This window comes from Drosophila eugracilis, unplaced genomic scaffold, assembly GCF_018153835.1.
Source record: "Drosophila eugracilis isolate 14026-0451.02 unplaced genomic scaffold, ASM1815383v1 contig_367, whole genome shotgun sequence".
Classification (NCBI taxonomy): domain Eukaryota; kingdom Metazoa; phylum Arthropoda; class Insecta; order Diptera; family Drosophilidae; genus Drosophila; species Drosophila eugracilis.
The window spans coordinates 2,617,247-2,631,240 of record NW_024573224.1 but is presented as its reverse complement, the minus strand read 5'-3'; the positions used below and the strand labels follow the sequence as shown (position 1 = coordinate 2,631,240).

The following is a 13,994-nucleotide window of genomic DNA, read 5'->3' as shown; positions in this document are numbered from 1 at the left end:
CTTTGGAAAGAAGTTTTGAAAAACAGGATTTAACAACGGAAAATTACATTTAGCACAGGACGCGACATGCTGCCTCTTCCTGTTTCCTTCAAGAAAAAAAAATAAATATAGAAGAAGAAAATACGGGAAAGCGCAACAAATGGGGAAATACTGGCGGAGGAGGACAGTAGAGAGAGAGGCCTGGTCAAGGAGGCATGAATAAATGAAATGCGCTAACTTTGCTGGCCTCAAACAAAGGCGAACTAAATGCGGATGTAAACGTGCACTTTCCCCCTTTACACCGCCTCCCCGAAAAAAAGTTAACCAACCCCCAATGGAAAGTGTGGGAATAAAAACTTGAAATTCACTTCCGTTTCCGGCCAAGGCTGATTGAGCCCTTTAATAATGCATTCACTCCCCGGCAAAATGTTAATTGACAACGAAAATTTCTTACAGCTCATAGCAGGCAAATCTTAATGTCTCGGTGGAAAGATTGTTGCTGTTAATAGTTTTGGAAAACTTTTCAAAATTAATGAATCAACGATGACACACACCCACACACACACACTCGTTCATACATTAACCCCTAAATGACGTCATAAAAACATCGTCTAGGGCATGATGCCGCTTTTGAGACTCATATCCATGGCATTACAACATTGTAAAACATGAAAATGTTATCATTATAAAGTAGAAAAACGTCGCGAAAGGGAGCAGAAAATTTTAGCTTTTCTTGTGGGTGTTAAGGGGTGGCAACGGGAGAGGGTTGTACATTCTGTCATGAATTAGCACAAAATTCCTTTCTATTTAACCTTAAGCAGACAACTTTCTTGAGCTGCTCAATGAAGATGTCTTCAATATGCGTGGCAAGTAACTTTAAAACGCCTTCAACCTCCTCACAAATATATGTGTCAAGTCATTAAGTTGACATCACTCATAATATTTACGAGCATATAGGTGTTAAAGTGCAAATATGCTGAGCCCATATGACGGCCAGATAGAATGTCATCAGGGCTTAAATTCGTTGTAAAATAAATGTTTGTTAAGCAATAGTGTGGAATATATGAGTTTCTGACTTGAAAATTGTAAATTTAGTTACCTTGGCAAAGGAAAAGTTAAATCAACAAGGAAATTGGAAAACATTTGCTTAAATTGTCAAGGGTTTACTTTCATACACAGACTAGACTAGAAAAATTCAAAATTTTGCCTTAAAATGTTTGATAAAACACCATTTCGCCAGCCAATCTGCAGGGTAATACTGAAATTTTAGCATCAAAAGTCCAATTTTGCACACCTAGGCCTAAGTCTAGGAATCATAAAAATGTTCACAACTTATTTAGTTGTGTCATTGTGTGCTTTAGCGGGAGTCTCCTGTTTTCTTATCGGTGCTCTTGTCCAACAACATTTGTCATATAAGAAAATAAAGTCTGTCATGGTCACAGATTCTTATGTTTATCATTGCAGGCAAAACATCTTCGAGTCAGTAAGTGGTTACTTTTTTAGATTTAAATTTAATTTTAACCAATTTGCATTTTAGTTATCATTCTTGGGAGTTAAAGATAATATTACCCGGTTAAGTAATGCAACTCCGAGAAACACTGAGAGTGACAGTGTCAGAAAATCATACTCCCTAATCGAGCAATTTGCCTTGTGGAGTAGGATAAAGGCCTATAGAGCAGTGAGTGAGTTTAAACTTAAAAGATAAAGAATAAATCATAACTGAAGATTATAGAAGTTTATGTTCATGACGTTTTAGATTGGTCGAGGAAGTTATACAGATACGAAATACAATCATATAGCTGATATAATGAAGTACGGCTTTCCGGGATTGGATGAGATCCATGTCTATAAGAATTTCGTACTTTCCTATGACCGTCGCAATCGTATTGCCCACTGGGTATGTGAGCACCTTACAGGAGACTGTTTAACTATGAAAGACACACAGAAACTTGAGAAACCAAAAGCATACATTTCGGATGTTACGATACCGCAAATGTTTAGTGCAGATATGCGAGATTTTAAGAACACTCAATTTGTTGGAGGCCATTTGGCTTCGCCGCACAACTACGGATGTGATGTTGTGAAATTTTTGGAAACTTATAAATTTCCCAACATTGTACCCATCAATAGGAAACTTAAGAACCATGTTTGGCAACGTTTGGAGAACTATGTAAGGGACATGTCCCTGGAATGGGGTTCAATCTATGTTTATACCGGTCCCATATTTATGCCACAAAGGATTACCTTCAGAAACTGGTCGACACGTTATCATGTGATCGGCATGAACACAGTGGCTGTACCAACTCATTTCTTTAAAATCATTATCAGGGATACTACTCTGGACAATGAGTTGCCATTCATGGAAGGATATGTTGTGCCCAATGCTTATGTCGACAAGGAAATGGATCTGTTATCGTTTTTAGCTGATATCCGGGACATTGAACACTTTGCTGGCCTTAGATTTTGTGATGGTCTGCAGCGTGACCGATTGGATTTGCCAGTTAGTCGGCCATCTATGACGGATCTTGAGCAATAGTGGTAATATTTGAATAAAGTTGACGGCAAGTGTAGTATAGTAAGCTTATAGAATGATGTAATATCTAGAAATTCAGCTATAAAAAAGTTTTTATTATGAAATGGGTTTAAAAATGTGTTTGACTTTAATCCAAGTAATAGAAAGTCTATCCATGTGTGTGGGTTTGTGTGTACATCTTGGCCCATAACGTCAAGCTAAACGTTATTTCACACGCCTCCTGTTTTACACAGGAAGCCGCCCGCCCACTTTACCATTCACAAGCTCCCCCAGCAATAGCTGTTGTTGTTGTTGCTGTGCTAAGCAAAACAAATGAGTTAAAGGGTTTTTACTTGCTAACTGGTAGCGCCAACCCGTCGCCAAGCATGAGCCAAACCACCAAACCAACTCATTGTGCATGGTCTGGTGGGCAGCGGCAGCTCCTGGCCCCTTTGGCTTTACTAAAAGGGGAGTAGGATGAAGAGCAGGCGGATGTAGAGGAGCAGCCGTAGAACCCGGCATAATGGCCCCAACATAATGTGCACATTAGTGTTCGCACATTTATAGATGTGTCTGTGTGTGTGTATGCTGCATGTTTACGGCTGTCTCTGTGTGCGCGCGTAAAGGATGTGCGGCCCAAGGAGGTGGCAGGAGTGAAAAAATCACAGAAAATATGTGGCAGAGAATCACGGCACATGTGCAACACAGCAACAGTAGCAGAAGTAACAGTAACAGGAGCAGCATAAGCTTCCACAGCATCCGCAGCATTTGTGAGCTAATGACATTATAAACATGAAAACTCCATTAATATTTTTTTGCTGTTGATTATGATGTTGGTGCTACTTTTTATGGTCGGTGTTACTCCTTTTTTTTTTTTCCAGCAGATGCTGCTGTTGCTGCCACTGCTCCTGCTGCAACGCAGCCAACAGAAATTTTCACTCTTTTAGTCTGATTTTTCCTCCTTTTTTTTTTTTTTTGGGTTACAACATAAGCATATGAATAGGCCATAGGATTTTGAGCAGCAGGGGAAAGCGTTACCATTTCTCACACTTTACTTTTGGTTTTTCCATAATTTATTTGATTTATTTGCACGCACCGCACGCGGCTGCTGACAAGTAACTTGGCCAAGTAACTTGGGCTCTCCATTCTACCATATTTTCCCCACTGCCTTCGGGCTGAGGAAAAGCTCTAAAAGTATTTTGATGCTTGACAATTTTTTCAAATTAAAGAACAGCAAAAAGAGCACCTTCTTGCCTGGGCTTCTTAACTCACTTGGCAAGGGCAGGGCAGCTTCTTGGCGGACAGGTGGTTGGGTTGCTTTCTGCCTATGTTACTTAAGGTGCCACTGCTCTACTTGCCCCGTCATGCAAGGCAAAGAGTTCTGCATACGAAATGGTAGCCTGTGAGAAAGTGTGATGGCCAGACTATGGATTATTTACTATGACAACTTAAGCCAAAATCAAGTTAAAAAGTATTTAAAATAAAACGAATTAAAATCAATTGGCAATCATCAATTTTAATAGCTGTACTAAGCTCTTTCAAGGACACTAATAAAATTCCTTTTTTAGGTCAAATATACGTGGTCATTGAATTTTTATTGTCGAATTGGGCAGGAAAGGAAATTTCATTGCCATTTTCATTTAATTTTTATTGCAATTCTTGAGCAGAGCTCCTTTCAGTCTGCTGTCTCTTTCTAGTGCACATGCAATAAGTTGCACTCCATTAAGCGGTTTTTAATATAAAAATCCTGGCAGGGAAAGCCGGCAATCGTCGGAGATCTTTGGGCTGAAAGCAGTTACATTTTCATTCGAGGTATTTTCATTTCTGTTTTCAAAAGGCAGAGGCAGCCCTTAGAAGAAAACTGGCTTGGCGTCGTCGATAATGGCAATTGAGTGTTGCATTTGCTTTGATTTGCTTCTGGCTTGGATTGGACTTGGGTTTGGGATTGGATGTGGGTTTGGGATTGGTTGTTGGCTTGCTGGATTGGAATTGGGTTTAAGATGGGGGTCTGATTGTTTGTTGGAGCGCATTTCGCATTTGGCATTTTGTTTTTATGCCCGCTAAGCTTTTGTTTGCCTTCGCCATGCTCCGCTTGGCTTGATTCTCTCGGTTCTCTCTTAGCTTGTGGATGCAGTTGCAGTTGCAACTACATCTGCAGCTGCTTCTGTTAGCGGCTTACGCTGGTTTCAATGCCCCGATTGGCTACACTTTTAACCCATACCTTCTCCGCCCTAACCCCCTCTTTTGGCAGCGTTTGAGAAATGTTATAGCGGCTTAGGGATTTGCGGTTTTGTGTTATTGCTACTGCCAGAACCGCTGAGTGCCTTTGGGCGACGACTGCAGCCGCCGCCGCCGCCGCCCTGCTTTTGTCAATTTGCTTGGCGCTTTCGTTGCGATTTGGCATTGGAAAAAGCCACATCGCACATACGCACTGTTTGCCGCAGGACGGCGAAAGCCCCAAATGAATTCGATTTCCGCCAATGGCTGATGCACTTACTCACCAACGGATCAGAACATTTGCTTCGTTCACGGAGAAAGAGAGCAGGGGATTCATTCGAATGGCAGTTTCAAATTAATCAAGTCTGGTTTTATTTTTTAAATTGAGGGTAGAAGAGATTTTTATGCATTTTGGATTTCGCTGGAAAGTTCTGTTTTCAGCCTTAAAAGAAAGTTTATTTAATTAGGAAATAAGGTTTAAAGTTCTTGAAAGAAAATGTTTTTTAATTATTCAAAGGAAAGGAGATAAGTTATTTTTATAATTAAATCTGAAAAAGAAGTTTGTGTTATTCCTTTAACAGATAATCCAAATAAAGAAAAAAGAAAATACATAGCTCTATTGTCATGACAACTACTATTCCCTTCAAAAGCAATGAAGAAGTTGCATGGCTTTTAGCAACTGTCAAAGCCAACACGCAATTCATAGTATTTATGAATGTTTTCATTGCGGAGATACGGTTTCCTCTTTTCCTGCTGCATTTGTCATCAGCACAGCCCTAATAACTCCGACGCATTGCGCTAACCGCAAAACACAACATTAATGCACTTGAGAACTTGCCAAGCTGTTCACACAGAACAAGATGTGGTCAGAGAAATCAGCAGCCATGGCAATACCAGCAGGAGCCGCATCATCACAAACGCCAGCAAAATTATCAGCAACAACAGCAAAATGATAATAATATATTAAAGAAAGCAAAGGGTAAAAGAATACATATAATAACAAATTAAAGGTTACTTAAATTAGGAATTATAAATCAATGAAAATTTTTTACTAAATATTAAGAAGAAAAAACATATTTTGACGTACACTTCCTGCTTTTTTGAAGTTAAAATCCTATTTAAATATGACCTCTCATAAGAGCTATTACAGGCAAAAATGAAATTCCGCTTTCCATGTAACTTTTGCAGGTTTAAGCTGTGGCAGTGGCAAGGAAAATTCAATCAATCCGGCAACAAAGCTGAGGAAGCCTGGCCCTAGACCAGAAGCCTCTTTTTGCGACGTACCCCCTTTTGAAATCGCTGAGTCCCCTTTTGTTTTTTTCTGCAGCTGTCCCGCCCAGCAGGTCACTTATATATTTCAGCACTAAATGCTCCACAACACAATTCATTTTTGTGCAATTTCCCGCTGTGTTCCAAGCTGACACTCACCCACACATATATATATATATAGAGGCACCCATATAGCATTTTTTATTTTTGGTATTTCGACTCGTGATATTCCTCTTTCTGCCTCTCTGGCTTTGGCTTTGGCCAGTTTTGAGCTGCTGCAATAGCTGCTTGAGCTGCGGTTAGCTTTGGTTTGGCTGCCGCTTTTTTGGTTTTTATGGCGGGTTCAGATTTCTTTTTTTTTTTACAGCCCTCCTCCTCGTTTTGGCCGTATTCATATATACATACATATATATATATATATATTTACAGAGCTTATCTTTGACCACACGTATGTTGGCAGAGCAAAATTGTTTTTGAAATTGAAAAATTGCAATACAAGCTGAGCTGAGGGAAGTGTGGGGGTTGGATAGTACGAACTAGGGTAGTGCTGAATGGTACATGGGGACGCTGTAATACAAAATAATGCGAACTGAACCCCTCTGTGACCCCTGAACCCTGACCAAAGCACTACTCTTGGCAAAAGCGCGGCATTTTTCTTTTAACTTTTAGTTTTGCCTTGCGCCCATTTTTTGTATAGCTTGCCGCTTGCTTTTATTTTCTTTGTTTAGCATTTTCATTTTTGTTTTTGTTTTTGTTCGTTTTTTTTTTCTTCTCATCATTTTTTTATTTTGTATTTTCCTAGCAGTTTGCCTTCTTCTTCTTGTTTTGCTATGAAATATGCAGTCAGTAGCGGAGAGCACGGCTCGGAAAAAATGCTTTTGTACGTTGGCATTTTATTTTTTTTTACATATATATTTTTTGGGTTTTCTTTATTTTTGTTTATGCCTTTTTTTTGTTTTTATTTTCGTTTTCAAGGATGCTGCAGGTGCTTGGGGTGCATCTGTCCTGAAGTTATGCACATATTTAAATAAAGTACGACGAATAAAAGGAGATAGAATAATAAATAAATGATGGCCCAAGAACAGACACAATATTATGTTTATTATGGCCTTACAGGTGTAATATGATAAAAGGTTAAGTAATATTAACATTATTCAATGGTCAGATATACATTTCATCAACCCCAATCAAAGTCTATTTGATTAATCTTCGGCCAGATCGAAACCAACGCAACCGCAAGGCAAGCCAATAATGGCTGAATAAAATTTACAAAATTTTCAAACACGTTTTCGGTGTAAACATGGCCACGAACATTTTGTCAGGCTACGATGCGATGGCTAAAATAGCAAATAAAATCAGCAAATAAATGAAAAGCCTGACAATTTGTTGATGGTTTTTCGATGCCGAGCGGCGTTTCGAGCTTAGATGAAAATTAATTTTCAATGTTTTCCTGCATTTCTCCTATCTCCGGTCATGTGTGTGTGTGTGTGTGTATGGGTGTTTGTTGTTATTTGAAAATAAAATAATTTTAATTACGTTTGCGTTGTATGAGGGAAAATTGGGAAAATTTGCCGCAATTCGCTAGCTGCCAGGCTGTCGCTGGTGAGTTGGTCATAATTATGCAATGCGAGGATTTTAAAGCGGCGTTAGACTAAACCATTGCGTATAATGCTCTAAGCCCCGACATTTTAGCAAATTGTTACATCGAATAGCAGCAGCAGCAGCGGCAGCGGCGGCATGTCAAAGGCGACAAAGCATAACGGAATTAATTGTGCGAATTAAAAGGGATTGCGCCAACATTAAAAAGGGATTTTCGGAAAAAGCATTCAAATGCCAGAGAGACAAACCAAACCAAATGCGATAATGAGCAATTCACTTGCATAATGCCCGTTCGCGGTTTTCACTTACCTCATAAAAAATTCAACACAACAATGTGGCTAGAATGCGCACAGCATTACTATATATATATATATATATATCTCCTATATATCCGCATAAATATCTAAATCAATTGAAGGGAAGTGTTATTGATTATCTTTCACTTGCACGCTTATTTGCAATGGTTTAACGTTTTGTGGCCTCTATGGCTTAAATATTTAATTTCCATTTATTATTTTAGACAAGGCAGTAAGCCTCTTTGAATTACGGGCTAAAGGGTTTGCAGAAAATTAAATGACTTTATATAAAATTCAAATTTACTTACAACTTTTTTAAACTATATCTTAGCCTGCTGAAGAAGAAATATGTATAAATTATATTTCTTACTACTGGATTCCCCTAAAAATCCAACAAAATAAACCTTTTTTGAGCAAATTCCATCAACATCATTACCAAACCCATTGTAACCATTTCACAAGCCAGTATAGGACTCTGATTTCAGGTTTGATTGCCCTGCCCATTCAGATACAGATTCGGGCTCAGATTCGATGCCGATTCGAACACGCTGGCCGCGCCAATGCAAACAATCGACGTTGGTTAGCCGGGCCAAGTATTTGATTAAGTGCCAGTTGAAAATTGAATGATTGTAGCCCGATATGCGGACTCGATGCAATGCGATTCGAGTGTTCGAGTAGTGGATGGGCGCTGACAATGTCCGTGGCTTCGTATAATTGCATGTCGGTTTCCGACGCCTCTGGATATGCAACAGTTATCTTGCCCTAGCCCCGATTCATACCCTTTTACAAAGGTTGGCCATTGCTGTTTTGGTTACAACACCCAACAAATGGAGATTTACATTAAAAGAAAAACCTTTTTCGTTATTAAAAAAATCAGTATTTGCCAATACGTTTTAGTTTTTTATTCTTTACCTTAAAAGTCTTGAGAAAGAGTATTTTTCGTTTCAGTCTTAAGGACCTAGACGGCGTTTTTATAGTACTTCCGTATTCTGTCCAGTTGAAGCGACAAGGGGCAAACGATGAATGCGTGGCATTTAAAACAATATAAACGTCGGCTGCGCACGAAGACACAGGCAGTTGTGGGCAGGCACTTGGATGCCAGGATTGCATGGGTATAGGTCCAGGGTTATACTGGCTATCCTGGCTATCCGTATCCTTTGCACGGCCAGAAGCATGACCACCAATTAACGCAAGGCGATGCCTCCTTTCCGCTGGCAGCATAATGTGCGCGCACACGTCTGCCTCTGTCCCCGTCTCTTTTGGACGCACTATACCCCTCTCTTTTCGTCTGCGTGGGTGCATTGTGGTTGTCTCGCACACATGTGCGTGTGTGTAGACGGCGGTGCATTGTGTGTTTTCACAGGAGAATGCAATTTAAATTGCATTAAAATTGATTGAATTCATGGAACGCAGTAGCCTGGGCCGCTTCTCCCGGCCGCTGACTGCATGCCAGCAGGCCGGGCATCCTGTCAATGGATCTCAGGATTCCCCTTTACCCCTGCGGATATCCCCCTTTGAGCTGCTTGCTCCTTGCTCCTTCAAATGGGTGAGTGTTTGTTTTGTTCGCCGTTAAGTGGGCAGCCTGCTTTAAAAGTTGTTTATACGCAGACGTCTCAGCTTTTCACTTAACCTACAGAAATGGGCTAAAATTAAAAGAATAAAAAGAGAAAATAAGTTATAATTAAACACAGCTTAAAACTACATTTTAAATTGTTGAAGTAAGCTAGTAATATCAACCATTTCTTCATATTTACATACCTTTTCTTCCTTTCTTTTATAATACAAAATGGTGTTGCGATGTGATGAGCCCATTAGAAAAGAATGCATATCCATTATTGCATGCTGGTTTCTCGCTGTGGCAAAATGCCATTGTGTTGGCCGGCACTTGTCCATCACAATTCCATTAGCGGCTGGTTAAAGTGAACGGCCATAATTTGCGTGTGTGTCACAATTACACAATTATAGCAATCTGGCCGACACGAAGAAGGCTCCCGGGACTCGAACAAAAGCGTACTCTATACAATATTTATTTTCCCACGATTATTTCACACTCACTCCTCATCACATTTGCCCTCTTGATGCTGATGCCTCAGCGGTGGACTTCTTTTTGTGTGTGTGTGTGTGTGTGTGTGCGGCTTTTTTAATAAATGCATGTCATGTGCACGACGATGGGCAACACAAAATGGCAACAAAAATAGCCCGTTGACCGCAGCACTCAACAAAGGTAGCAATTTAAAAGGCCAAAAAGAAGGATGAATGGGCGACTACTGATGCACTTGGTAATAAAATCGCAATAAATATAAACGAAGCTGGCATAAATGCGCTATTTTAGTCTGATTAAACAAAGGCCGCAATTAATTTGCCAGCCATTGAGGCGATTATAGAGACTGTCCGTGTCCATGTGGATCGAGAACGAAATTCCAATGGGTGAGAGCATATGCATTTATTTTCAATTTTCAATTTCCCGCGACCGATTCGGCTTTCAGAGTTCCTGCTGCAGCGTAACAATTAATGCGCATTAATGAATTATTAATTTGTGTACGCGTCGCCGTCGCCCCCAAAAGTATGCAATTAAATTCTATTTGTTAATTTATGGCCGCATCCAAATATGCATTGATTATGCAAATGGAATTGGTCTGGCTCTGGCTCTGGCTCTGGCTCTGGCTCTGGCGGCTCTGTTTCCAGGCTCTGATTCGGATACGGATTCGAATTCTCAGTCTGAATCGGATTCCGATTCTGGCCATGGGAATGGCCTGGCTTTAACCAGGACCTTAATCAGCACGGATTTCACCTGTTCTTTTTTTATCCGCATCGATTGCATTTTATCTACGTCGCTTTGTTTAATTCATGATCTCTCCTCTCAGCGAAACAAATTGTTAATGTTTAATTGCATTTTTGATATTTGCCTTGGCCCATTTGAGTAGGCTCTTCCGTCCCAAAACGACGTCGCATTTAATTTATTATAATTAGAGTTAATCTTACGTTTAATTACATTTAATTGCCCTTGCACAGTCGTAGCCCTAAAATGTAGTGGGAGGAGTTTGTTGGTCCGGTGATTTAATGTAATGAATAAACAGGCAGGTCGTCGGAGCCGCCTAACTGGGCGACAATTGGACAATTTAATGGTAGATGACAGCCGTGGGTGTGGACAGCCCGAAGGAGATAAGATAAGGGATTGTAGATGTTATCGATTACTCGGCCAGAGGCCATTGAAATGGGCGGATGTGGATAAGCTGTTGGTAAAATTAGGTGGGAAGGACTCAATTAGAATGGTAATGGGGCTGCTGGAAGAGAGGAACTTGAGAAATGAGAACTTATTTATTATACAAGGGTTCCAATTGCGATTGAAAGGGTATAAAATGATGTCCTATGAAAGTTTTAATACATCATCTGTACATCAGAGGGAAGTAAAAAGCTTTAAAATCTTCTCCCCTAGGAATAAAGCTACCCCTTTTTTCCACAGTGCTTGCATTTCCCAGATCTTGGCTTTCAGCTTTTAACGCCATTTTTATAATCTTAGCAAGTTGCAAACTTTTCGGGGCGCGCGTCGTCTTCTAAGCTTGCACCCTTGCAAGTGCAACATCGATAAGTTTTCGTTGTAGTTCGCTGGTCTTGCCACACTGCCGTTCTCTCCTGGATATCCTGTCACCGCGGTAAGGGTCCGATGGGCGGATGTGTCCATTAAACTCAGCCATTCGCTTGGGCAAGTTTTTTGGCCAAGTGCTGGCGGTGCTAAAACATCTGTACCATGTGCGCCACGGCGTGTCCGTTGGCCAGGTGAGCCAGCAAGCTCTGCCAGCTCAGCCAGCTGAACCAGGTGAGCAGCTTGCTCCGCTGTACAGAGATGCATGTGTATCTATGCATCCGTAATTCACATGCTCACAATTTGAAATTGTAAATTTTGTGTCTTGTTAGTTAGGGGGTGAGGTTGGGAAAAACTGGGTAAAATAGAGGGGGTAGGGTTTTTTTTTTCTGTTGGGAGAAGGGAGACTGATGCGAAATAAAATAACGAACAAAATCAACAAACATAAGGTAAAGTGCTGATTTGTTGCTGTTGTTTTATATATTCGCTCTCTCTTTCTCCCTTTCTATCTTTCGCTTTTCTTCACTGCTCGTTGTTTTCATTGTTTGTCGAGTAAAACTGTTACTTGTTTTTTCAGGCTGCCATTTTTGCTTATTTTAGACCGCACACACACACACACACAGACTCAAAAGCACACATGAAAACAAACACAAACACACAGAGATACATTTGTAGTGTGGCAGGTAGGAAAAGAATAATGTAGCGTAGAATAGCAGCTCCTCCTCCTCCTACAACCAAGACGTTCTAAGTTCCAACTTTAACTTGAACTCCAGCAGGATACGAAGATTCTCGAAAAACTGTATACTGGATCCACGAAATTTATGCCCACTGTATTTGTTTATACAAATTTAATGAATACACACTGTGGCAAGGCATCCCATTGTTAGATATATGTATCTATATACAACCATATATATCCGGAACCGTAGGCGTCGTCTCTATACTTTATGCTCCTGTCCCAAAACCGAGCGTTTTGCATATAGCGGTACATTTGGTTGGGTCGAATGGGTGGGTGGGTTCTTTGGTTAATACACTGCCTGCAAGGCATACTGTAAAATGTTGATGTGATGTAGAGGGAATGCCTAACGGGCAGTAGTTCCAGGAAACATTTCACGTAGCCCAACAATGCCCGATGATGTCTGCTCCATGCACAAATTGCTGAAAAATATTCGCGTATCCTGGTGAATTGTTTTTCCTACTTAACAGTTTTTCCATATGTGCATTTTAAAGTTAAAAAGTAAAGTTTTGCAAGATATTTTTAAGGGCTTTTCAGGTTTATAAGGTTAATAAGGTAACTTAGTGGAATTTTTAAGATTTGTGAGAACTTTAAAGGAAATTTAAGATTAAATATTTAAATATTTACTTTCCAGAGGTTTTTTACACTAATTAATAGGATTTTTAACAAACAAAATATTTAATTTTGTAATTATTTTCTGGTTGGGATTTCTTTGTTGGTAACAGAATATTTTTAAAATAAATTCCAAGCTGCCGATAAAAACTTAACCGAAAAAATATATTTCACAGGAAAAGTATTCTTAAGAAAGAAAAACAAAAACAACAACAATTTGCTGCCGCTGTCTAACTATTTTTAATTTTCCAAACACGTTTTCTTGGTGGAAAAATTCTTTAAAAAATAAAACAAGAAACCGAGAAAACAAATAGAAAGTCGTGGCTAGCAAGAGGAAAAATTTGTTGTAACTAGTGTAGTTTGTTTATGTTAAATGCGCGGCATTCATGTGTGTGTTTGTGTGTGTGTATATAGGGAGAAGTGGTAACAGTGTGTGCAGTAGTGTGGGTGTGCCAAAACTTTAGCTTAGCTTAACGCGTGTCCTTGTGCGCTCGTCACAGTTGTGCAGTGGTGTAGTTGTTGTTGTTACTTTAAACAAAGACCGCAGGCAAGAGAAATGAAAGGGGTGGAAAATTGGGAGGGATCTGCGAAAAAAAACCGGAGGGTGAAAACTGCTTGGAAAGAGGTGAGGAAGGGAAGTGTGGCGGAGACGGCCCTGTGACTGACAGCATACTGCGAAGAGAAAACTTTGCGTTTTGCCTAAGTGACGACGTGCGACAAGCGGCGGCAGTTGGCCAAAAAAGAACTGGCCAACACGGGAAAAAATTGAACTTGAGAAAGAGGAAGGGCCTACTACTTCACTATAAACCTTAACATTTAAGTTTAAACTGATTTCTTTTTATGCATTTCTCTCAGTGCACTATTCTGCTGCAGCAACCGTTTGCTGCTTGCAACTATGTTCGTCCTTCTCCTGCTTGGACTTTTAATATTTAAGGAAGCCTGGTCCTGGCCAGGAGGCGTCCATGGTCCATCGTCCGCTTCGTTCGTCTACCGCTTCTGCTTTTGCTCGCCTCACTGGCTGCTAACAGTAACAGCAACAGCAACATCAACTCACACACACACACACACATACAGGAACATGTGTAGAAAGTTTTTGTTGCAAGGACTTGGTTACACCTCTGCGGCTGGCTGTGAATCTGGATTGCAGCAACAAGGAGTTGCCGGCGCCGCTGCTGCTGTTTCCTTTTAGTT

General features: G+C 40.3%; 1 protein-coding gene across 1 annotated transcript; it reads left to right on the top strand.

Annotated features, from left to right (window-relative positions):
* Positions 1–663: 663 nt before the first annotated feature.
* On the top strand, positions 664–2,616 carry LOC108116280 (endonuclease G, mitochondrial). Its single transcript, XM_017228067.2, has 3 exons — positions 664–1,462; positions 1,517–1,657; positions 1,736–2,616. Exons 1-3 carry the CDS (start codon positions 1,301–1,303, stop codon positions 2,513–2,515), a joined length of 1,083 nt encoding a protein of 360 aa, XP_017083556.1. The 5' UTR covers positions 664–1,300; the 3' UTR covers positions 2,516–2,616.
* Positions 2,617–13,994: the final 11,378 nt, after the last annotated feature.